This window comes from Meles meles, chromosome 5 (assembly GCF_922984935.1).
Source record: "Meles meles chromosome 5, mMelMel3.1 paternal haplotype, whole genome shotgun sequence".
Lineage (NCBI taxonomy): Eukaryota > Metazoa > Chordata > Mammalia > Carnivora > Mustelidae > Meles > Meles meles.
In genome coordinates, this window is record NC_060070.1 from 150,097,154 (window position 1) to 150,123,513 (window position 26,360).

Here is a 26,360-nt window from a genome sequence, read left to right on the forward strand (position 1 = left end):
CTTTCCTGCACTCCCCTCCTGGCCCCTGAGGATTTTAGAAAGGAAAAACATTCTAGGCGGTTAATGGCGTCCAAGGTCTTACTCGAGGCCGTTTTTCAGGGCTCTGACGACCTCTTCCACTCTCTGAGGCTGAGGCTCTTTGGGGAGGTTGTTGTTTTTGTGTCCTAAATTGTGCATTTTCTTCAGTTTGGCCTGAGGCTTCTTGAGCGCAGAGGGATTTTCGATGAAGGAGTTACATCTGTGCGAAGGAAAAGGAAATTGTGAGTTTCAGGATCCAAAAGGGTCTGAACCAAGAAACGCCCTCTGAATCATCTTGTGTTTGTGTTCGTGTCATTTGGGGAAGGTACGGGGTCCCCAGTAGCTGAACACCCGAGCCATCGAACATGCGGTTTATTGGTCGATTTTCTATGAGATTTATAAACTGCCGAAATCTGGAAGCTTGGTAGGGCAGTGGCTCGCCAGGGTCAGGTCAGGGACCCTGAGAGAAGACATCCTGCACCCCTGAAACCTTACAGAAAGCCAAGGACAAGTGCTTCCAAGGAAACAAGGAAGCAGAAGGGTAGAAGCCAAGGAAAAGAAGATGCTTGCTGCGCAGCTTCCGGCTCAAGTGTCCACTAAACTCGACTAAGATGTGAACAAGGAGTTTCTGGATAAAGGGTCACACCAGACGGTGTTCAAGGAAGGCCCATGGAGCCGAACCGAAGGCTTTTTTAAGCTTTCTTTCTCTGGAGGGCGTTATCTTTAGGTGGAACACAAAGCTCAGTGTTCGTGCTAGCGGCAGGGAGCAGCCCACGGGGGAGACGGACACCTGACAACTTAGAGCCCAACCACAGATCTGATTGGGAGACCGAGAGGCCAAAACCTCACCGACCCGGTGTCTAAGGGAAAGCCGTGACCCCTGGGTCTGGCAGGTGCCTGTCCTGCGCCTCCCAGGTGATTCTTTCCCTCTGTGTAACCGTCTATACCAAAGGGGACATGACAGGTCAGAGCACGTAGGCCCCTGAGTGCTCAAGACCTCTGTCGTGTCAGAAAAACTGAGGCCAGACTTATTCCGTGTACCTATTTCGTGACCTATATGTTCCTGCTTGATTTCTCCGAAGTCTGATTTTAGAGGAAGGGAGATTCCAGAGAAACCAGAGGACTGACTTTCCCAAGCCTGTTTCTGAAGGACATCTGTTTCCCAGAGCCGCGCCGCAGAGGCTGTCTTTACCGGCCGCACGACCTTACAGCAAACACATTCTCCCCGCGTGGCTGCAGTGGGAAACGTATGGCCCGAAGGCTGGGGGTGGGGAGAGCCAGGAGCTCAAACCAGTAGCTTACCCCAAATCCTCAGCCATCTGCTTGGCAGGAGGAATCCTAGATGACAGAAAAGACACTACGGCACTTAATGTTTGGTACATCTTCTCCATGAAAGAGATTTAAAAATCGTATTGTGTGTGTGTGTGTGTGTGTGTGTGTGTGTGTGTGTGTGCGCGTGTGAGTTTTGACAAGGCTGCACGCTCACAGAGCCTCTTGAGGGCATGAGCTCACGTCCTTCTCGAGCCACATCCCCGGACAGAACCACACCCGACTTGCCTGGACCGTCTCTCCTGCAGGCCGCTGAACCCCGCGAAAGACTGGCTTCTGATGATCCCATTGGGGCCCCCGGGCGAGAAGGACTGGGATCCTACCAACATGATTTCTGGGAGTCTGGCTGGTAGTCCTGGAAGAGAGTGGAAAGATGAGGGCAAATTACAGGCAGGTCCAGACAGAAAAAACACTCCGCTTGTCAACAATGGCAAAGGTGAGGTGAGGTGAGTCATGAGACCCCGAGGTCCTACGACCTGCTCTTTTCAAGCCAAAGGGTTCAGCTCTCAGGTGAAGAAAAAAAAGATACCCACCTCCTGAGACAGAAATAGATCGAAACTGCACACAATTATCAGTCATTTTAGGTTTAGGTTTCTTTTCAGGGAGATACACATATTTTTAAAGACAAGGTTCAAATACATGAACACTTTGGAATGTTTACCTCTGTTGCACAAGAAAAACAACAGCAGAAACACACAAATAGGTCAAGTCAAAGCGTCAGCCAGGTCCTGAATCACGTTCAAAACCCAGTCCAATCTCAGGGGAGAATCTGACACTGAGAAGCCAGATGGCTGAAAACACTAGGTTTCTTTAGAGATGAATTCACTTCAACGTGTTCTCCTTTTCTCTACCCTTAAGTCTCAGATAGGATCGCGCACTATCGTGGTGGTGCAGAAGGAGGTGAGTATGGAGATCCTCCCACAAGGGCTCATGGTCAGGTTCTGAGGATACACACGCCAGAGCAGAGGGACCGAGGGAGAGGGAAGACGGCGGGAAGCAGCCACCCCGTTCCGCCCGCTTGCTTGGCTCTTGTCTCGACTCCCCACATACGACTAACACGGACTGTCCAAACACAGCTTTGGTGGGATGCAAGTCCAAGGTCATTTCCCCCAAAGGACGCGTCTGAGCTGTCCGGGAACTCTATGCCCCTAGGTCAGGGGCCCTGGAAGCACGTTGTCTTAGCAGGGACCCTTGAGGAGTGGGGGGCGGTCGAGGAACAGGCTCCCAGGAGCAGGGGAAGGCAGCTACTGTCCAGGCTGAGGGCTTCCAAGGTGGGCAGACACCATACTGGCCCTTGTGAAGGCATCAACCACTGTCCTCGAAAGACCCAGCCCGCAAGCAAGCTAAGCAGCTAAGAGACAGGGCAGCAGAACTTCCCGTCTATCCAGATGTGCCAGAAGATAGGATAGGATGCTAGAGTGTGAGGGAAGAGCCCCCTCAGCCAGGTCTTACTCAAAGCTACTCCTGGCAGCTCAGCAAAGGAAGGAGGTTGGCCTGAGTTGCTTCCCCAGAGAGAGGACGGAGGGCCCCTCCCCCAGAGGGCGGCTGGTTTTTCAATCCCCTCATTCCCTCCCCCGCCCCTGCAGAAGAACCGCTCTGGGCTCTGCAAGCATTCTTGCAATGCACAGGTGTTGACTCACTCTCCGCCAGCCCTGCAGGAGGCAGCCGGCTCGCTCTCTGACCCGGATGGGACAGGACGGGTGTCCCACCCCTTCCATTCCAGCCTTGGGAGAGGCTGGGGTGAGTTTAAGTTTTGCAGGCATTCTTTAAAATTTTCAAACTGATAAAGCGGCAGTAAAGTTCGTATCTAGTGCACCCATGGCAGGACAAAATGCAGGACTTGATGAGGTTCTCCTAAGTGCCCTTGGCCGCTTACGAAGAGGTCTGTCCACTGCTCAGGTGCAGAAAGCATGCCTGAGCGACCTTTGTGTCTACATGCAAACTCGTCATGAACATCAAGAAGACGCTACAGTTTGTGTTATTTCTTTACTCGTGTTATAATAAAAAACGCACCAAAAGGCTTAAATTAGCAAAAAAAAATTTTTCAAATAGGTGCCACGCCCAGCATGGAGCCCAGGTCGGGCTTGAACTGATGACCATGAGATCAAGACCTGAGCAGAGATCAGGAGTCACACGCTCAACTGACTGAGCCACCCAGGTTTCCCAAAATTTGGCAAATTTTGGGCGCCTGGGTGGCTCAGTGGTTTAAGCCGCTGCCTTCGGCTCAGGTCATGATCTCAGGGTCCTGGGATCGAGTCCCGCATCGGGCGCTCTGCTCGGCAGGGAGCCTGCTTCTCTCTCGTTCTCTCTGCCTGCCTCTCTGCGTACTTGTGATCTCTCTCTGTCAAATAAATAAATAAAATCTTAAAAAAAAAATTTGGCAAATTTTATTAGTATTGTATCTCATTTTGTAAATTACTGTTCACTCGATCTACTGTTGCATTATGGAGTTCTTTGACCACAGGAAAAGAATGAAAGCATTTAAAATATCTTAACGGCACAGTTATCTTCTACTTCCTAGAAATTTTTAAGCCAAAAAGATTTTTTTTCTCTTATCCATTGGCTTGGTGGTTTCCACTGCGGGCCTCTGGTTCCCCTTGCCCAGGCATTCAGTTTAACTAATGCAGAGTGCCACGTGGGGATCCAGACTTTGAAAAGGCCCTCACGTGATTCTTAGTCTCAGCAAAGAAAAGGGGGGTGGGGAAAGGTGATGTTGGATGAAATTTTCAGTTTTTTTTTTGAAACTTTAAAACTTCAGTTAAAAGAATCTGCTACAATTTCTCAAATCCAACTTTTTGAAAGGACTATTCGGTTTTAAATAAGCCTCTCTTTGCAAAGTTTAACTGTCTGGTTAAATGAATTAAACAGTGAGAGAGTAAAACACATCAACCAGACGGTAGAATAATTTACCTTCTTCCCCGGTTCAGTGATAGATAAGGAAAGGTCATGAGCCTAAAACAAACCTTTGCCCAAGGTTCTCAGAATGTGAAATGCTTCGGGATGGGTAAAACCCTGAGAAGCTTTTCATCATACTTATAGGCTGAATGGATGATTCGCAGGAATGAGCCTTTCTGGTCTTAGAAATGATCATTAGCGGGAAAGAATTTGGCCGCGAGCTGGTTTAGGCTGAGATCTCTATCCTGCAGGTCCATTCTCCTGGAGGCTGCCCCGCTGCCCCAGGAGAGTCGTAAAACTAAGGAGCGCAGTCCCTACACAGTCAGGCTCCTGGAGGAAGGGAGAAGGTGGGGACGGGGTAGACGGAGGAGGAGGTCTTAGGAACCAGAGTAATCACACGTGTGCCCCGTCCACACCCTTAATTCTGAAGCAGGGTCAGTTCCCCCAGTTCTTCGGGACCCAGACCCGTCTCCCAGCTCTCCCATCTCCTTCCACTTGCCAGCTATCCCACAGACGCTCTGTTATCACCTTTTTGGTGACTCCACCCCCACCTCGGGCCCGCTGAGTCAGCCAAGTCTACAGGCTCCTTCCTGGCTTCCTAGAAATCCCACGGATGCAGTGTTCCCAGCGGCAGCCAAACCACCCCCAAAACGACACGGTTGCCTTTCAAGGCTTTAAAGACTTAAAACCAGTCATTTCCCCAGAGCGATTTACATCTTAACAGCGGATGCTCCTTTGGCCTAAAAGCCTTAACTGGAAAAAAAGGACCACAGTGGAACGGCGCTATCATTGTCCTTAGGGGTAGAAAGCGGTACCCAAACTTTGGAGGGTAATTTGGCAGCATGTGTTCGGGAAGTAAAACGCGGGGATCCTTTAGAGCACGACATCTACTCTTCGGTCCGTCCTGTAGACAAAGACTCAAGCTCACCAAGGGGCCTCTACGGGGGTGCTCACGATAGGCAACGTAGCAGTGGAGAAACGGACAGGATAGGCTAATCTTTCGGGCAATGGTCAGTACGTTATGGCAAAACCACGGGACAGGATCTTCTGTGGCAGTTTTAAAGTCAATAGACCTACAAACTCCAGAACAAAGCAGAGTGTGACACCAGGAGTGTTACAAACAGAACATACAATCATGTGCGCGGAATATGAAAGTTCAGAAAACGTCCACAAAGTTCAGAAAACGTCTACGGAGCACGGGGATGGAGGGGTAGTCAGCCATCTTTTAATGTTTGTATTCACTTTCATAAAGGAAATATGTATGATTTGTATGATGCAAAAAAAAATTTTTTTTTTTTAGATTTTACGTATTTATTTATTGGAGAGAGAGAGAGAGAGAGAAAGAGGGGGTGCAGAGGGAGACAGAGGAACAGACTTCCCAGCTGAGCAGGGAGCCCAACACGAGGCTCGATCCCAGGGCCCCGGGATCATGACCTGAGCCAAAGGCAGACACTTCAGTGACTGAGCCACCTGGGTGCCCCGCCATGCAAAAATCTTTTTTAGGAATTGCAGACATTTGAAGCTGCCCCGAGTTAGGACGGGAGGAAAAAGAATGCCGCACAGAAGAGCACATATGATGGGACAGATGACAATGAGACTTATCCTGGGGGGTCACTTCCTAACGTGGAAAAATGGTGACTGGCTGTGATGTACCCCTGAAATTCATAGGCTACTGCTTGTCAATGATGCCTCAATTTATAAAAGGACAAAAAAGGAACATACCTGGTTAAGTGTTGGGCAGCAAGTATATTTACACTGTTGTGTACATTTACAAGGCTTTCAAAGGAGAAATACGATTTCTAAGAAATAATGTGGTTGGTGTCACAAATTCTCAGGCCTCTGGTCAAGCTGGGGGTCTGCTCCTCACTGTGCTTTGTCCCAAGAGGCCCAGCGGTTGTACCAGGCAGCTCTCCCACCTCTCCGATCTGTGAGAAGGACGGAACTTCTCCGGAAAGAATCCCAAGAACCTTGACTTAAACACCCCCTCCCGTTTGGAGCTGAGCCTCTGAAAAACAAGCCAGAAGGCCCCAGCTGTTTCTCTTGGCTGTTTCTGCAATAAATCCTGCGGCTTCCTCCTCCGCTGCGCAGTGATAGGACCCCAGCACAGACCAGGGGCTTTTGGATTTTACACATCCTAACACGGGGATACAGGTGCCCTGGGCCCCGGTGGGTGCTAGGGACCGCCACCCCTGGACGGAAAGTCCTCGAGTTTGTTTAAATTAGAAGGTAGCAACTCCAATCAGCAGACAGCTTTTGAAGAAGGGCACAGAGCCTGGGGATGGCAGGGTCTGGGGAAGGGGCTGAGGCAGATAAAAAGAGGCCAGGGGATCAAGGACACCCCCTTCCTCCCTCCCTCCCTCCAGCAGGTCTCCTTCCCTGTTTGGACCGGAAACAGAACGTGCACATCTGAGTGTGATTCAGAGTGGGGGGCAGGGGGAAGGCTGCTCTCTGGGGAGCTTAGCGGTCAGCCAACTGTCAAGAAGAAATGAATGAGTGATAGAAATCACCCCCAGAGAGTTGCTTGCGTGGCAGGCGAGGAGAGCTTTTATGGCTCAGCAGGGCCCTCCACAGCCCGTGTTAACACTCCCAGCAGAAGTCACAAAAGAGGAAGAAAAACCTTTGAAAATCTCAGTCCTGGTCACACGTCTATGTTCCACTGTATTTTTATCAGCGGCTTTGTCTGTTCTTGGGAGTTTGACTGGCTCAAGCTGGAACCCCCTCCCCAGACTGGAGCCGTTCCTCTTGGGGCCCCGTGAGGTTAGGGCTGCTATGGTAAGGACCCCGAGAACCCAGTCACAGGCTGACCTCCTTTCGGCAAGTCTCCACGCTGACTAATTCAGAGAGGCATGGATTCACCCATAAAGGAAATGGACAGACGGTCTCATCTGCTAGAAGGAATGTGAAGATGACCGTTAAAGTATACTGAGGTTTGTTGGCGGAAATGGGAATTATTGGGTTATTTTGAGTTTTTCTAAGCATAAAAGCACTCTGCTGTATCAAGAAAATACAAAAGAAGTGGGAAAAAGGCAGGACAGAGAGAACCAGCCTGCTCCGTCACCCAAGGACAACCACCAGTAGAATTAGGGTGTATTTCGTATTCCTCGAGTCTCTCCTTTCCATTTAAAACATAAAGATTTGGAACATAATCCATGCTAAATTTTGTATCCTGCTTATTTTTATCAGATTCTTTTTATAGGGCCATGTCGAGGGGTTTATAAATGAGTTTTTTCCTTAAACTATCTTTAAAAGGGAACTTAGGTCTACCCCAGAGTTCGTGTGCTCCTTTGGAAAGTAAAAGGAAATCCAACCAGTCTATATGATACATGCTTTTTATTTCTGATTTTAAGATGTGGCCAAAGGCAAGGGGGACCCTGCAAGGGTGACACCAGGGTTTCTCTTTGGGAAATGAGGGAACAATTAGCATTAGCTCATGCTTGAGTCGCGGGACACCAAAGCTCATGACATTGCCCTAACCCTCAAAGAGAAAGGCTTTGAGGGTGCTTTCCTCTGTTTATTTAATCAAATCTTTTGGTTAAGAACACATACGGGTAATTCTGGAAGATTCCCACCGATGACAGGAAATAGGAGACATCTGAGCTTTCTGAATGATGCCAATAGAGGTATCTCTGTTCTCACCAAAGCATTTCTTTCTTTCTTTCTTTTTTTTTTTTTTTAAAGATTTTATTTATTTATTTGACAGAGAGAGATCACAAGTAGACAGAGAGGCAGGCAGAGAGAGAGAGAGAGGGAAGCAGGCTCCCCTCTGAGCAGAGAGCCCGATGCGGGACTCGATCCCAGGACCCTGAGATCATGACCTGAGCCGAAGGCAGTGGCTTAACCCACTGAGCCACCCAGGCGCCCTCACCAAAGCATTTCTCATGAGAGGAGAGGGTCTACTGAAAACCCAACGGTCGCCACAGTTTCAAAGCTATACTCTCCCCAGAAGTCAGACTGAGACCGATCCTCCGAGATGGGACGATGACCAGCAGGTCAGGTGGAAGGTGGCTGGGGCGACACATCGGCAAAAGTGACAAATGCTCTCAATGCCAGGGTTTGCTTGGTGCCAAGGACGGGAGCAGGCACAGGGGCAGGAGAGACCTTTGAGGGGCCGTGGGGTCACACTAAAACTGTGCTCTGGTCATGGTCAGACAACTGGACACAGTTCCCAAGACCTAAACCGTACACTCAGGACGAATGAATTTCACAGTATGCGAATTCCACATCAATAAAGCTATTTAAAAGTCATTTTTAGAGAAAGTCACCATTCCTTCTGCAAGAGGAAGTGCCAAGAAACCAGGACTTGAAAAGGGAAAGGCCGAATCAATGACCAATCACCTGAGAGGTGAGGACTTCGTGATTTGGTCCCGAGGCCCTGCAGGACGAGGCACCCGCCTCCCCAGCCCCTGCGCCTTCTGAGTCACTTCTGCATGCCCGCTTTGTGCTCCTCTGCTCTGCTTCCTAACGGTGCCATCCTCTCTTTATGCTCCCCCACACCTTGGTCAAGAGCAGAAGTATAATTCAGCTGTCTGAAAGAGGCATGTGGGCCAGATGTAAATAGCCTGCTATGCTAAATGATTATTTAAGATGAATCCTAAAAATAGGTGTCTGCTTATTACATGGTTGCAAGGTACCTATTACAGAAGTTGACTAATCTTTTTAAAAAAGTAGATATATTGAAGTCACCGGCTATTTTTTGTAACATACTGCTTTAAAATAAATGAAGTCAATGCTAATATTTGCTTCTCGGCTGCCAACGTTGTTAACCAGATAATAAATGCATGCATGACACGTGACCCTAAGAAGTGACCTGGCTGGATACAGAAATCTATAGAACAATCCAGTATGGCCTCATTCCTCAGCAAGAGATGGAAGAGCCAACATGGCCTCTTGGGCGAGTCCCAAACTTGCTGGATCTCCAATCTGGTGTCCGTAGAATGGGAGTCGTATTTTCTCCCCATAGTAACAGGCAGGGATTATGAGATCCAGCTGAGATCAAGGCAGCATTCAGGGTTACAACTGCAAGGCTACGCAGACATCTCCGAAACCTGACTTCTCATCATCCCTGCAGACCGTAGGATGTCTGCCTGAAAACACACCTAAAATCCAGGAGTCCTTTCTAGGAGGTAAAGCGCTTGAGAAACACAGAGGTTGGAATAATGAAGACTCAGGTTCAATGAACTTGGGGGAAATGGAAAGAAACTCATCTTCAGAATCTCTGGGAACTGGGATTATTTCTCTCAATCGAGACATAATGAAGTGTATGGGGTGTGCTCAGTGCTGGCGGGCTTCGACCATTGTCCAAGGTCCAAAGAGAACCCAAACGGCTCTCTGCTTTAACCAGCCTTAATAATGCAACTGGAGAGGAAGATACGGCCATACCTAAGCAGGTGGGAGACAGTCGGTGATGTGGGGAATAGCAAGGAGTAGGACCTATGTCGCAGGCTCCAGGAAAGCAGCAGGGTAGAGAGGACAGGAATCTGGGCTCAGTCCGGGCTGGACACTTAATGGTTGCTGGAACTTTCATGTGTTACTTTTCTGAACCCCAGGGTCCTCATTTATATAAAGGAAAAACCCTTAGAGGATTTTTGTGATGTGCCAATGAGCAAACATACACAATGCCTGGTATGTAGTAAATGCTTAAGAAGTCTCACTGTTAATAATAACGTAAAATCTAGAGCATCACCCCTGAGAACTCACAGACTCAGGGACCCACCTGTATTATAACAATTTTCCCTGAATATTTTATCTCTTCAAACAAGCTACAAACTTCTCTCCATAGAGAGGAAGATCAGGGAGACAGGGGCCACCAGAAGTTTCATAAAAGAGGTAAAACTGGCTACCTCCAGGACGGGAATGATCTGGAGCGGTAAAAGCTACAAAGCTGGAAACTAGCATCTTTCTGAATATAGCGATTTTTAGATAATGACAAAACTGTGCTACTTTAAACACTGATAAGGACTAAACACACGAGTGCTTGGGAAGCATAGTTCAAAAGCCAACTTAAAAAAATGTGATTTTGAAATAATTTAAAGCTTACAGAAAAGGGGTAAAAAAAAGTACAAGAAGCTCTCCTATATCCTTTGTCCAGATTCGTTATTAGTTGATGACTGTTACATTTTACTTTGTCATCCTCCCCATGTACACACATACACACACACATTATTTCCTAAATCATTTGAGGGCAATTTGCATATACATATTTACAAGTATATTTGCTCTTCCCCATTGAGCAATTTGCAAATAAGATGCAAATTTACTTTTAAATACAACCGTGTGTACTTCCAAAGAACATAGACATTCACTTACATGGCCCTAGTACGATTGTTAATATCAGGAAATTAAACGTGAGCATACTACTATTCTCTAATGTGCAGACCTTATTCAAATTTCACCCGTTGTCCCCGGTAACGTACCACAGGCCATCCCCCCACCCACACGACAGGAGCCGATCCAGAATCCTGCACTGTCTCTCTTGTCATGTGTCTAGATTAGTCTCCTCTAATCTGGGATGTTTCCTTGGCCTTTGTCTTTCATGACATCAACACTTTCTTAGGGTACACACCAGCTGTGATCCAGAATGTTCCTTAGTTTGGGTTTTTCTGACATTTTCTCATAATTAGATACAGGCTCCACATTTTGGGCAGTGATATCACATAAGTGATACTACTGTCCTTTTAAAGAATCGCATCAGAAGACACAAGGAGTCACGTGGCCCCATGGCTGGTGACGTTAACGTTGATCACTAGGTTGGGGTGTGCTTGGCCAGCTTCTCTCCTGGAAAGTTACTATTTTTGCCTCTGCAGTTGATAAGTGGCTGGTGAGGAGGTGCTTTGAGGCTACGCAAATATCTTATTACTCTGACTCAGGAGTTTCAGCCTCCATTGATGGTTCCTGCCCAAATCAAGGATTACTATGATAGTGGCAGAATGGTACTCTTTGAACTCAGTAACCTTTCTCTATTATGAGAAAGAGCTTTCCTTAATCTTTTTAATGTATTTGTTTGTTTATTCCCTCACTGTCAGGATGGACTCACGGATTCTTATTCCATGAGTTTGACCCATTACTTTCATTGACACAAAAGCCAACTGTTCTCCAAAGCATTTTCTAAGCAGTTCAGCTAAGGGGTCTTGCCTCATGAACTGCAAAACCCCACATCACTGGCGGGAACTCACATACTCAGAGACCCCCCTTGTCTTAGAACTATTCTCTTGACTATCGCATCTCTTTGACCAAGCTATAAACTCCTGAGGGTCGGCACCATCTATCCGTACCACCTTCTTTGATTCTTGGTACAGAGTAGGATAGAAAACGTGGGCTGATCCAGGTTTCACCCAAGTCACTGGTCCCCTCTACGCTCCAATTTTTCTCAATAAAATGAGGACAACAATATCTAAGTCACCTCGTTTGCTGCAAGGAGAAAATGAGATAACGTACGTACAAGGCTCGGTGTGAACGACTGGTTTCTCCCGTTAACTAGAACTTGTCCTTTGAAGATGCATCTGACTTTTCTCAATCAAGTGGAATGTATTAATTGTAAAACCATATACATTTTACAAGTGAAGAGACCTACAGAAATAAAGTAATTTGATGTGACTGCTTCCTTCTTTCTCTCTCTTTTGTCACCACTCAAGCAGTGACGGCAGAGCACGGTGAAGCTATTTTAAGGCTCTCGCTGACTCACCTGAAGAGTAAAGAAGAAATGTTAAGAGCGTGTCTATTCACTGGGACCGTCAGTTGCAAAGGCCCGGAGGTAACTGACACCATTTCAGCCTCCGGAAAACGAAAACTCTGTTTCTTCCTCTATCCTGGTGGATCAAATACATGCAGGGAGCGGCAGCTGGCCTGGTGATAATAGACGAGAAATGATTTGGGACATAAAGCTGCAATCGTAAGGGGGGCTGGTGGATCCTGACTAACGTCGCAGCTCATCCTGAAACGCCAAGTCTAGAATACTCATGGACCTTCACGTGGCGCAGGCTCCGGAGCCAGGCAAGACCACCTGTTTGCCGGTTCGAAGGAAAGAACCTTCTGTACTTCAGTGAGGCTGAAGCTATGAGCAATAGTAAGTCCAGGGACCTATATGTATATTAAAAACCACGCCTATCAAAAGGGGAAAAAAACCTCCTGGGAACACTGTCCCCAAAGACAGCTTGGCTGATCTTGCCGAGAGAAACATACACCCACCACAGAGCCTCACTTTCTGATCAGCAGATTGAAAACAACGCCCTGATAGAGAAGAAAATGGCCCCGTGCCTGGTACCATCAACTCCTTCAGGCTTTCCCGCAGGCGGCCTGTTTATGCCTACAGCTTAGCAACTAATTTCTCGCCAACGGCCAGTGCTGCTTCTCTACTTCAAAGAAACATCAAAATGATACCGACATCTTCTATTGCTATTTGCCTCTACAGATATTACCATTTTTGTAAGCTCCTATTTTTTTACTGTTTCACTAGAACCGAGCTAAAGCTCGGAAATCTTAAGCAGAAGAAAAACGCCATGAAGTGTCTAGGAGAAGGTACCCAGGAGTGTGCTGGGAAACAGAATTATGCACAATGTGCTTGTCCCCTTGTCTAGCACGTGTGACGAACATTGACATTCATTAACAAGAACGAGACATAGAAAAAGGAAAAGTGCCTTGTAATCAAGCTGTGTGGTATGTTTCATCTCGGAGAAAGGATAAATTATCTTGTTTTTTTCTAAGATTGTTTTTAAGCAATCTCAACACCAAATGTGGGGCTCAAACTCATAACCCCAAGATCAAGAGTTGATCTTGATCTTGACTGACTGAGCCAGACAGACGCCCAAAAGGATAAACGACCTTAAAGCTTTTCAGATATGGCTTACATAATCAGACTGAGACATATTACTGCATATGGTCCATTCGTTTTTTTTTTGTTTTTTTTTCTCCCATCTAAACAAGTAAACCGAATTGATGGACGATTACGTGATGACAAATACAGTTAAAGCCAAAGACTCGATCGTGGTGATGTGAAGTGATCACGCCTTCCTCCGAGGTAGGCAGGAGGTTACTAAGCTCTCGCGACATGAAGGCAACACAATGGACTTAAAACTCAAGCAGTTCTTTCAAACTCGAGTTACTTTCGTCATTTTATTCCTGTTGTTATGACAACACTTTTAAAAGCAGCACTTCAAACGCTTAGCATTCAGGCATCTTATTATAGATTTGAAAATGACACCTAAGGGTACGCAGGACTGCTCCTGGGAGGTTTGGGGGGCTGGAAACCAAGAAGAGACCCAGTTGGCGCACCTGGACTCCTTCTGGGGTTTGGCCCCCAGAGTCCCTAACTTGGCTTTTTTCTACAAAAACAAAAAACAAAATCCAAAAAGCCAAAAAACCAAACAACCCAAAAAACTAGTGAGGGCTTATCCAGAGGAGGGAAGGGTACAGAATTTATGTGGGAAGATGTGTATTATTATTCATAGTCTCTGTTCCTACTTGCGTATGTGAACAAGACATACTTTCATGACCTTACAGAAGTCATTTTCTTGGTTAAGGCCTGTGTCGTGGGCTTTTATAAGTCTGCACACAACAGTATGTTCTGTTGCTGTTTGTTTTAAGATTTTTTATTTATTTAACAGAGAGAGAAAGATCACAAGCAGGCAGAGAGACAGGCAGAGAGAGAGGGGTAAGCAGGCTCCCCACCGAGCAGAGAGCCCAATGTGGGGCCAGATCCCAGGACCCTGAGATCATGACCCGAGCCGAAGGTAGAGGCTTAACCCACGGAGCCACCCAGGTTCCCCCGTTGTTGTTTTTAAGTAGGCTCCACTCGGGGCTTGAACTCCCGACCCTGAGATCAAGACCCGGGCTGAGATCAAAAGACAGCTTAACCCGCAGAGCCCCCCCAGACGCCCCAATGATAATGTTTTCTGATGGCTCACAGTTGCTTACTGTTAGCTATTGATGTAACTCAGTTTATAGAAAGACTTCTCATAGCACAGATTTATTGTGAAAATTAATAATTAATAAAGGGATATTGGTGTTGGAGCGAGCCCGTTACATGAGTCAGTTGCTCAAAGAGCAATCACACTACAGTCTGATGAAAGTGTAGAGATGTTTGCTAGACTTCATAATTTTTTTTTAAGGAGCCTATAAACAGAGAAACGTTTTTGCTAAGGACATGAGCTGGATACCGGCACTTTCCAGTCATTATGTATTCATAGGGAGAACTTGATCTGTCATGTTGAATTCTCCCTGCCCTGAAGTACATTCCTCTGATAATTTTACCTTGGTCTCCCTACATCTGGGGTGTTTGGTATGACGGCATGTGAGTTATTACTAAACAAAGTCCGGCTCAAGTAAACTGTGCTGATGGGTTCGTTTTGGAAGAAGTTGGCATCGGTGTTATTCTGGGACTCTAACAGGGTTAGGCTGTGTACGAACGTGCCGCCATGTGCCAGCAGCTTCAGAGCTGAGTGGCTTTTCAGATTTGTCCTCTGGACACATGTTCTCTGCATGGTAATTTTGGCAAATTAAGCAGCTATAATAAGGATCGTGGTTTTTGCTGCTGCATACCAAGAAGGTAGCCATGTGAATAACATTTGCTGAGTTATTTTTGGTTGCCAAAAACAAATACTTAATCATCAGAATGCAAAGCAGTTAGGTAGAGCTAGATTCTCAACAAAGCAGAATTAGGTTCCTTTTTAGGGTACACCACCAAGACTGGTTAGGAATTTCTTACTGTCCTTTGCTTTGTCCAGAGGATCTGAAGCTGTAAAAACAGCAATGAAGCAAAAAGTCCATGCCTTCCTTAGCTTAAAGTACAATTTAGTGCAAAGAAAGAATAAATGTTTATGGCTTCTTCCTACCAAAGAAAGACCCACACCAAAGAACTGGGTCCTTCCACATACAGTAAATTTCTAACACGCAAGACAAAGGATACATGACAGACTTCTTTGTACACATGTGAAATGCTGTATTGCTTGGGTCTGGAGCCCAAAAGGCACAGTCAGGATGCTTTCCCCTCTCAGGTGCCTGCATGACTCCTATGACCAACCCTAAGCTCTCTCACTCAGGCTAGTAAGTTAACTTCCACTCTTAGCAACCAACAATCCCTTCTGCCCACTCACTGTCCTGAGTCAATTTATCTAGAGGGGGTCAGGTCCATTCTTTTTTAAAAAAGATTATTTATTTGAGAGAGAGAGAATGTGTGTGAAAAGAGGAGCAGAGGGGAGGGAGAGGGACAACCAGACTCTGCACTAAGCTCAGAGCCCAACACAGGCCTCGAACCCAGGACCCCAAGATCATGATCTGAGCAAAACCAAGAATCAGACGCTTAAACAATGGAGCTATCCAGGCACCCCAGATGCATTTTTATAGAGCAGGAAGATGAGGGGTTGGAAGACTTCCCAAGAGCACCGTCTTCTCTAATGCCCCTCTCAACCACCGCTTCTCATCAGCTTGAAACCCTGTTCTCTGGGATCATAGGACCTTCCCTATGATCCCTCACCGAATTTACCCCATTCGCTGGGTCACACCAGAACTGTGTGAAGAACTATTTTTAGTTTTCTGGGACTCAGATCTCACTCTGCAATGCTTGGCCTTCCTCTGCCGCCTGTCTTTCAAAGTTTTTCCCTGGTTCACCAGTGAGAAAGTGGTTGTCACTCATTTTCATGGGTCTTTACCCACCGTCTCTGCCCTCCCCCTCCATCAGCCTGGGCGGCGTTCTAAACAGAGTGAGACCCGATGATTCTTTGGAAGCCAGGGAGAAATAAAACAGGGAACTGACTAATGTCACTAAAGGACCACTTTGCAGGACCTCAGACGCCTCACTGATCAAATAATTTCTTAAAGGGAAAAAGAAGGGGAAGGGCAACAAGAGACTCAATGGAAACACTAACCCGATGGGACGTGTGGATCCTGTGTTGATCATGATGCCAAACCGACAAAACTAAGGTCATATTTTCGACATTTGGGACATTTTTAAAAAAAGATTTTATTTATTTATTTGACAGAGAGATCACAAGTAGGCAGAGAGGCAGGCAGAGATAGAGGAGGAAGCAGGCTCCCCACTGAGCAGAGAGCCCGATGCGGGGCTCGATCTCAGGACCCTGAGATCATGACCTGAGCTGAAGGCAGCAGCTTAGCCCACTGAGCCACCCAGGCGCCCCGACATTTGGGACATTTTAATATGAAATGTATATTAATCAGAACTGTTACTAATTGTTTAGGTACGGAGTGGAACACGGATTATGTGAGAAAAAGGGCATACTTTTGAGACACACACCAAAGGATGTAAGAGTGAAAACACCTAAGGTTTAGATTTACTTTAAAATGCTTCCGCCACAGACACCTGGGTGGCTCAGTAGGTTAAGTGACTGCCTTTGGCTCAGGTCCCGATCAGGATCAAGTCCCGCATGGGGCTCTCTGCTCAGCGGGGAGTCTGCTTCTCCCTCTGACCTTCTCATGCTCTCTTTCTCTCACTGTCTCTCAGATAAATAAAAATCCCAGGACCCTGGCATCATGACCTGAGCTGAAAGCAGACGCTTATCCAGGAGAGAATAATTTTTAACCTTTGCCTCCTTTATAGGGCACTTCAGGACACGATAAAAGGCAAGATGGATGCGATGCAGGATAGTCCTTGAGTTGCTCAGATCGTGGTGCAGAAAAAGATGAAGTCATCAAGGAGAGAAATTTGTGCCTGTTTTCTCTAGAAAGAGGAGGAGATTTTGTTTGGCCTTTCAGCTTGGTGGGTCTACTCTATCCCACTTCAAAGCAAACAAGAAGTCTATAATTTGACCACACTGATGGTCAAATTAACTGGCTTTAGGTTCCAAATCCACCTAATTTTCCACTGCCCTCGGGCCAACATCTGTATAAACACAGGCACTCCGAGCTGGAACCATGTCTCTTGGGCCAACGGAAGGGGAGCTGTGTGGTCAGGACGCCTCAGAGTTTGCTTCTGTTCTCTGGCTTGCAGGGAGAAGCTCGTGGGAGTACCTTGAGACTTTGACCATCGACAAGGGGACAGAGAGGTCTAAGGCTGCCAGGACTTGCAGAAACAAATGCATACTTTAAGCAAACTGGGGCTGGGTGTGGGACTGGATAATAAGAACCATGCGAAAACAAACAAAAATGAAATAATCTCCATGTAGGGAGGGTAGGCGTCCAAGCCAATGGACAGAGACCTTCTCCAGCATATGGCGCTTCTTTCCAAAGAATGTAGTATCAAGTGCTAAATTAAGAAGAATCTATGATAGGTGACCCTTTGGAAAGAAATAGAACAGTTCATCTGGGGGCTAAGCAGCTGTGTGTGTCTCTAGCATAGCCTCAGGGCCTCGAAGAGGAGATGGGTAATAACATTTTAGGTCTGCAGATTCCCCCTTTCCAAATGCTTTGACAGCTACTCTACATCCCGATAGCAACTGTGTCGGGTGTGATAGTTATCACAATGCCTGTTGCTTAGGTAAGGCAACTGACCTGCAGGGCACGGTCCACAAGACTGTTGGAGGAACAGAAACTAGAATCTGAGTGTCTACCCCCCAGATGGGCTCTTGTGTCTACCCAACTCCATTTTCCTTCAGCTGAGAAGGCAGAATTCCTCGCCTACTTTTCTTCGCCTGTTTCTTAACGTGACTTCCTATCAGCCTAGAGGGAAGGGTTGTCAGTGTTCAGAATGCCCCCCAAAGTCATCCGTCGGCAGTCATCAGGCACTCAGATGGCTCAGGAAGAATGGCTGACACTCCTCTATTACCCTCCTTGTGCTGTGTTTTCTGATTTGACAACCATACCTACAATGAGGCGCTCATTATGGGTTAACAACAATAAGGACAGTATTTTATATTTTTCCAATATTTTATTTAGTTATTTGAGAGAGGGAGAGAGAGGAAGCACGAGCTGGGGGTTGCAGAGGGAGAGGGAGAAGCAGGCTCCCTCTGAGCAAGGAACCCGATGAGGGGCTCGATCCCAGGGCCTTGGAATCATGACTTGAGCAGAAGGCAGACCCTTAACCCACTGAGCCACCCAGGCATCCCATGATGGGATTTTAGATTCAACAAAAATAAATGGGCAATATTTGCCATGCAGAGGTAATCCTTCCCTGTCCCTTACACTCTGTGGCTAAATCCAGAAAATCATGACCACTGTTAGCAACTCAGTCATTGGTTTATTTGAAAACATTTGCTACACCGAAATAAATATTTAACCTACATCCCAGCCTCTGTAACTTCCTATTGATGTAACTCTCGTTAAACTCCAGAAAAGCCTAATATACTACAACATCTAGTCTAGAAGTTCCCAAACCTGGCTATATATTAGAGTCACCTGGAAAGCTTTTATTAATTACTATGATTATTATTATCATTATTTATCTGGAGAGCTTTTTAAAAAATGTCTGAGCCTTAGCCCCAAAGATTTCGATTTAGCTGCTCTGGGGAGGGGCCTGGGGATAGGTATCTTTTAGAAAAAATCTTCCCAGGGCTTACATTTTCTCTGCACACATGGTATGCAGCAATCACTGACCATATCTCCCTTCCATTCTTTTAATATGTAAGAAATTAAGTCATTAATGGGTCCCTGGTCACCTGATTCCAATTCACTACAAACGATATTTGAAAAAGGCATTGCAAGTGTTTGCCAGGAAAAACAGGACATAATTGTATTTTTATTGAATGACACAGAAAGCGAAAGATTCTGGGAATCCTGGAATTTAAAAGAAAAACTTTTCCATTCTTGCAAAGACTTAAAAGTAATGCCTTCTAGCGGGCATTTGGGTGGCTCAGTCATTTGAACCCCTGACTCTTGATTTTGGCTCAGGTCACGATCTCAGAGTCATGAGACCCGGCCCCCATCCCCTCCAACCCCCCTCCACCCTTGTTGGTCTGGCTCTGTGCTTAGAGGGGAGTCTGCTTGGGATTTCTCTCTCTCCTCTCCCTCTGGCCCTTCTCCCACCCACGCACACATGTGCATGCACACACACTCTCTCTGTTAAAAAAAAATGCAACACCTTCTATCTCAGCGCTGTTGGGATGAAAGAACTCAGCCTGCCTGGGTTTGTGGCCAGCACGACTACTTTTTATGTGTATCCTTGATGGGTTGCTTAGCCTCTCCAGGCCTCAGTGACCTCGCCTGTAAAATGGGGATGACAAAAACACCAAGCTCACTGGTTGCCTGAAGAGTAAATAAATCAGGGAATGTCAAGTGCTTAAAAGATTGAATATGCATTTGCTATTTTTATTGTAACCATGATAAGAAATGTATTATCAAGTCATTCTTAGTTTAACAAAGTCTAGGTTGAGATTCCTAGACATCTCCCAGAGGAGAAAAGCTTCAGAGGAGTTGATGGCATGAGTTTTACAATTTACCTAGGTACTGTGCGTTCTCTAGTCTCTTGAAAACTGAATTAGTAAACTGAGCTAGTCTTCAACGATAGAGACTATATGATATCTGCAGAGAGAGTAAAAAACTGTTGATTTTCCTGTTTAAAAAGTGCAGCTGGGGTACGCCTGGCGGGCTCAGTCAGTGGAACATGCTACTCTTGATCTCGGGGTCCTGAGTTCGGGCCCCACACTGGGTGTCGAGATTATGTAACAATAAAATAATTTTTTAGGGGCGCCTGGGTGGCTCAGTGGGTTAAAGTCTCTGCCTTCAGCTCAGGTCATGCACTCGGGGTCCTGGGATAAAGCCCCGAATCCGCTCTCTGTTCAGCAGGGAGCCTGCCTCCTCCCCTGCCCCGCCTCTGCCTGCCTCTCTGCCTACTTGTGATCTCTGTCAAATAAATAAATAAAATCTTAAAAAAAAAATCTTTTTAAAAAAAATGTGGTTGGTATTAAAATATGGTGCAGGATCCTGGATATTTTACCTTCTCAGCAGGCATTTTTAAGAGCTGATTTCCCATGGCATGATTTGCTGGTTTTTTCAGTGAACGCCCTCCAGACAATCAGCCGCTCTGAACATTTCCTTCTTTGAAGTATGTCTCCACACTGCATGTTTCTCAAACCTCTGCTCAGATTTGGAAATTCAAAGTACAGAGAACACTGAATGTGGGTGTTGAGCACAATCAAATGGGGTGAGCACAATTCAGAATGTGAACTATGTAATGTCTTTCAAAAATGACATGAATTCACATGAGAATGTATTGTGATCCAGCAGAGGGATATAATTTTTCTGTGCCCCCTAAATATATCATTTGGGCAAGATGGTCCTATTGTTTCCAAGTTAGCAGGGCGGGGGTCCCAGCCCCAAGAGCTGATGCCCTCCAGCTTTTCAGCCTGGGGTACCCAGGGTGAAGAGGAATGGGGGGGCACCAGTGTGGACGGGTGGCCAGATGCAGCGAGTAACCACACCCCTGCCTCCTGCCACCCTCTAGAGCTGGATTCTAGATTACACTGTATGCCACAATTAGTATTTGCAGCAAGAAAAGGTAGTATTAAATTTATAGTCATGCCTCTGTTAGTACTTCCAGAGTCAAGAAATATGGTTTACATGAGAGCATTTGTCCCAGCAAATGAAGAGCACACGTAAACATACATGCAAGTATCACACATTTCCTGAGTGGACTCAGCAATTTCATTCCCCCGAAGCTCTGGTTGATAGAGGGTCTCAAGTTATACAGAATCTTAGAGAATCCTACAACCAGCGTCTTCATAAGGGGTAGAGAGAAGAGGCAAGTGAGAATAAGGAAGCAGCAAGACCCAGAGGTTTAAACACATACGCGCACACAAAGACCCATCAAGCCGTATGGTATGAGGTTACAGAATTAGTCAGCAGTCACCCAACTGGTATGCATCCTCCCCTCGGGACACTGACCTCGGGACAGTGGTTTCCTCTGCTGTAAAATGGAGACCATACATCTGTGTCTTAAAATCCTTATGAGGATTAAGGGACATCAGGCTTGTAAAGCAAAATGCCAGCCACAAAGTATGTCCTCAGTGAAACTGATGCTGATCCCATCATCGCCATAATCACTATCATCACTGTCATCCTCATCAAATCAAGAACAGAAACACCAATGGCCTTACCTAAACAATGCACGTTTTATGTTTTTAGGCTCTGATTTATTTTGCTGATCGAGTTGGTCGTGCTAGAACCTAAAATCTCAAGTGAGAAAATCTGGCACAGTAACCAGATTATTATGGAACTGCAGCTCCATTGTCTGAGCTGGGCTCCCCTGGGAGGGGTGTGTGGGGAGGTTGGCAAGGGGTGAGTGATGCTCAACTGCACCTGAAGACAGAATCTGATTAGGGCATGTCACGTTGCCTTGGAAAACAGGTCACTGTTTTCCAAACAATAGCAACTGAGGGCCGAATATACATGTTCTTTTTTTTTCTTCATGAACTGTCCTCTGATTGCTCCCTTTGGATCTTAGGGGACACCCAGTTGGAGGGATAAGAAAATTGGGTGGAGTTCAACACTCAAGGTGTTGTCTTTTGAACTTCACTGCAAGGCGTTTGTTTAACTAGCTCGGTTTAACCACTTCTACATGTAAGTTCCTACATAAGACATTTCCTTTTTTTTTTTTAATTAGTTAATTTATTTTTTTAAAGATTATATTTATTTATTTGAGAGAGGGAGAGAGCACAACCAGGGGAAGGGGCAGAGGGAGGAGCAAGCTCCCTGCTGAGCAGAAAGCCCAACACAGGGTTCCATCCCACGACCCTGGGATCATGACCTGAGCCAAAGGCAGACACTTAACCAGACTGAGCCACCCAGGTGCCCCAAGAGATTTCTTTTGTAATTCATTGCCAGGGGAATCCACCTTCTGAAGAACTGCTGCTCTGTATGTCCATCTTTCTTTCTTTCTTTTTTTTTTTTTTAAGATTTTATTTATTTATTTGACAGAGAGAGATCACAAGTAGGCAGAGAGACAGGCAGAGAGAGTGAGAGGGAAGCAGGCTCCCTGCCGAGCAGAGAGCCCGATGCGGGGCTCGATCCCAGGACACTGAGATCATGACCTGAGCCGAAGGCAGCGGCTTAAACCACTGAGCCACCCAGGCGCCCCTATGTCCATCTTTCTGATGGCAATAACGTAAGTGATAATCTACCACGGACTCCCTTTTGCCTGGCTTCAAGGAAGTTCAGAGAAAAGTCACAGCTCAATTGTAGCATGAACATTAATTCTTTTTAATAAACTGTACATTATTGTAGCCTGTCTCAAATGCTTGAAAAGTCACAGAGTATAATTTCTTAAGCAAACTTTTAACAAGTCTTATTCTTCTCTGAACTACTGTATAGGAGTTCAAACCATCTACTGCTTGACAGAAGTCACAAGGATATTTCCATCCAGCTGGTTTTAGGCTTAGTTTTTAGAAGCCACTGGATCACGGAGGTCTGCAGACAGTGTGGAAGCTAGCGATCCAGGATTCTAAATCCCCTGTCAGTGTTGACAAAGGAAATCATCATCACTCCCATCGAATTATTCCCACAAAAGAAATTAGACTCAGGCTAACACGGGGCCCAGGAAGGTAACTTATCTCACACAGGTTTGAAAAATGGGCACTTCTGGAAAAGATGACCAGGAGTTAAATCAGTCAATTAAGGCTATTGTTCTGGGGATCCGATTCAAATGCAGTCAAGCGGATCAGAGGACTCCACTCGTGATGCACATCAAAGGGAAAGAATATTCCGTTTCACAAGCCCACGCAAGTGTGCATCTCCCACACGCTGGCTGCCACTTCGAATCTTTTCTAACAGCGAGTCGGAGGGGCAAACCATCCAACAATGAGGCAGAGCTGACAGGATTCATTTTTTTCCACCGCAGGTAATTACCCCAGATAAGTCTCCCAAGCATCACTTAAAAACCGTATGAATTAACAATGATCTTGTTTTCCTACATCCAGGAACTAAGACAAAACACATCAGGGGATACTTTACATGTGGGTATGGATCAGACAATAGTCTTTATGAAAAGGAGCGGATGATTCCTTTTTCCTCGGCTTTTTCTCCATTTCCGTCCCCCTTTTTGGAGTGGCCCGGACCTCTGCAGCATCGCGAGGGTCGGCAACCCAGCAACAACAGCCCAGCTCAGTCGTGTAGGGGAGCCCGCTTCCTGAGCAGTTCCCATGGGAACTCCGAATTCAGGGTCTTTGTGTATTTCCGCCCACGGCCACAGCCCAGAGGACCCCGGTTTAAAACTGGGTTCTGTTCATACCAGTCTCGTTGGGTCTCATGTCTCAAACCCATAAACTGGCAATGCTAATAGGAATGACCTCAGAACCTTGCGAAGACTCTGGGAATGAACACAGGTGCCTGACACACTGTAAATGCTATTCAGTGGTCGCTGTGACTCCTCAGGTTACTGTGATAGAAAACATTTTTATTTAGATTGGGGGTTTCACAACAGAAGTGGGGGCTTGGTGTCAGCATGCCATATGACACACATGTACCCGCATCTACAATTCAGGATTTGCATTTATTTTATTTTGTTTTATTTATTTTAAGATTGTTATTTATTTATTTGACAGAGATCACAAGTAGGCAGAGAGGCAGGCAGAGAGAGAGGTGGGGTGGGGGGAGGGGGAAGCAGGCTTCCCCTGGAGCAGAGAGCCCGATGCCCTTGAGCCCAGGACCCTGAAGCTGAAGGCAGAGGCTTTAACCCACTGAGTCACCCAGGCACCCCAGAATTTGCATTTATTTTAAAAAATTGCAATGACTTGGGGCCCCTGGGTGGCTCAGTCATTAAGCGTCTGCCTTCAGCTCAGTCATGATCTCAGGGTCCTGGGATCAAGCCTTGAGTAGGGCTCCCTGCTCAGTGGGGAGCCTGCTTCTCCCTCTGCCTCTGTCCCCTCCCCCACTCGTGCTCTCTCTGGTTCTCTCTCAAATAAATAAATAAGATCTTAAAAAAAAAACTGCAGGGGCGCCTGGGTGGCTCAGCGGTTTAAGCCTCTGCCTTCGGCTCAGGTCATGATCTCAGGGTCCTAGGATCGAGCCCCGCATCGGGCTCTCTGCTCAGTGGGGAGCCTGTTTCTCCCTCTCTCTCTGCCTGCCTCTCTGCCTGCTTGTGATCTCTCTCTGTCAAATAAATAAATAAAAAAAAAAAAAAAAAAAAAACCTGCAGTGACTTCAGACACCCCTGTGCCCTGGAAGGCCTGGCCTTCAGGATCATGTGGTTTACCTACAGGTAGGTGATGGGAGTATGCGGGCAAGGCCTACCTGGGTCTACTCTCCCCCCATGAGACTGTAAAGGATGAAACGAGCTCCTTAAGTGAAAAACTACACACTTCCTTAATCAGGTTTTCTCAGTATCTCTAGCTCGGTAACTGCATATCCGCATGCATGGAAGTATCCTGAGTTAATGCAGTCCCTCAGTCTCTTTCTGCTTTGAATGTCCTCTCCCACCAGTGGGGAAAGAGTCACTGCAACCATCAGAGCCAAAAAAAAAAAAAAAATTACATCTGGAAAATATTTCAATATGAAGACGCACACACTGAGGATCCTCAAAACAAAACCCAACACAACAGAAAAACAAACCCTCAAAAAAGAAACAGCCCATGTCATTTTGATCCTATTTTAGGCCAAAGACCATTATGACAAAACTCAAAGGTCAAACTTCTTTGGAAATGTCATGGGAGCCTAAAACAGGAGCAGTTCCTGACATCACAGGGGTAGGTCTCCACGTGCAAAATACAGACTGGGCTGAGAGCATTAGACAGGTGATGAGGAAAATCATCAGACTTCAGGCTCCCGACGAATTTGGGTTCAAACAGGCCCCACTATGGTGACAGCCTGTGGCAGGCAGACAGAACCAATCACCTCTCCCTCTCCCCAGCTTCACGATGTTTTTGCCACAAAGGCAGGTTGAGTGGATAGGCCCCAAACGAGGAGCAGGGACACTCAGGGCTGACTCAGCCCCTTCAGCGCTGTGACCTTGGACACTCCACTTTACCTTCACGTTCTGTTTCCCGATCCCGGGAGCCAGGGGCATTAATGGGAGTCCTGCTATGTCACGGGGTTCTGTGGCTTCAGCGGGACACAGTGTGAAAACCACACACATCAACAGAACATATGGCAGTATCATGGAGTCTAGGATCACAGGGGTCTTGAACCTGGACTTCAGGAACAGAAAACTTTAGGTATCAGGAAGAAGGCATGTGCAGAAAAGAGGTGTTAAAAAGAGAAGCAGGCACTCAGCCTGCAGGGAGAAGGGGCTCTCGTGTGGCTGACGGCTCCTCGGGGGCCAGGTCCCTGCAGGCCAGCTGGCTACTGTTTCATCTCCCAGTGTCCAAGTCCTTAGTCCCCAAGGTGAGGACCCTCACAAGGCTTGTGGCACCTCTACTGGCCACACGAAGGCAGCTCTACTTTAAAAAGAAGTTCTCTGGGGGGCGCCTGGCTGGCTTGTCAGGGGAGCGTGTAGCTCTTGATCTTGGGGTCAAGAGTTCAAGCCCCTGCTGGGCATAGAGATCACTTCAGTGAAGAAAGAAAGAAAGAAAGAAAGAAAGAAAGAAAGAAAGAAAGAAAGAAAGAAAGAAACTTAAAAAATAAATAAGAAGACAGGCTCTTTGCTTATTCACGTTGGATTAGGCTAGTCTGAACCCCTCAATGCTACCTGTTCCATGCAAACAAACCAAAATGTGTGACAGTGGGCTTTAGATAGACATCTTTTCAAAGATTTTTTTTACTTATTCATTTGAGAGAAAGAGGGAGCGAGCGCACAAGCCCAGGGGAGGGGCAGAGGGCAGAAGGAGACGCAGGCTATCCTCTGAGCAGGGAGCCCAACAGGCAGCTCAATCCCAGGACCCTGGGACCACGAGCGGAGCCGAAGGCAGACGCTGAACCGACTGAGCCCCCCAGGCGCCCCCTTCGGATACACATTTCAGGAATGAGCTTCTTAGGCTAAGACTCTACAGGAGGGGAAGGTGGGCTTTAGATCTGGTTATTCTAGGACTAAAAACAGTCACGGTGTTTCCTCAGAGTGAAGAAACATGAGGGGAATAACACAAGATGGTTTTAATTGACATTTGTTCTGCATGTGACTGTGTGGACCCATCCGGTTATTTCTTGCTGGTGACAAACCGTCAAACCGTCCCGACACGGAGTGGCCTAAAACAACAACAGTGAGTCAGGAACCGGGAAGGGCTCCCCACTGGACTGTTCTGGCTCAGGGTCTGCAGCCGGGAGCTGCTCAGGCATGTCTCTCTCTCCTTGTGGTCTCCAGCCTGTCCCTG

At 46.6% G+C, this 26,360-nt stretch overlaps 1 protein-coding gene across 7 annotated transcripts in view; it reads right to left on the reverse strand.

The window, feature by feature from the left end:
- The window catches only part of RIPOR2 (RHO family interacting cell polarization regulator 2), a 226,434-nt gene that overhangs the window by 53,313 nt on the left and 146,761 nt on the right, over positions 1-26,360 (reverse strand). For all 7 annotated transcript variants that reach the window (XM_046004528.1, XM_046004524.1, XM_046004525.1 and 4 more), the window contains 2 exons: positions 1,576-1,702; positions 83-238 (listed from right to left, as the gene is read on the reverse strand). In XM_046004528.1, the coding sequence (XP_045860484.1) occupies positions 83-238; positions 1,576-1,702 (283 nt within the window). The remainder of the gene's footprint in view (positions 1-82; positions 239-1,575; positions 1,703-26,360) is intronic.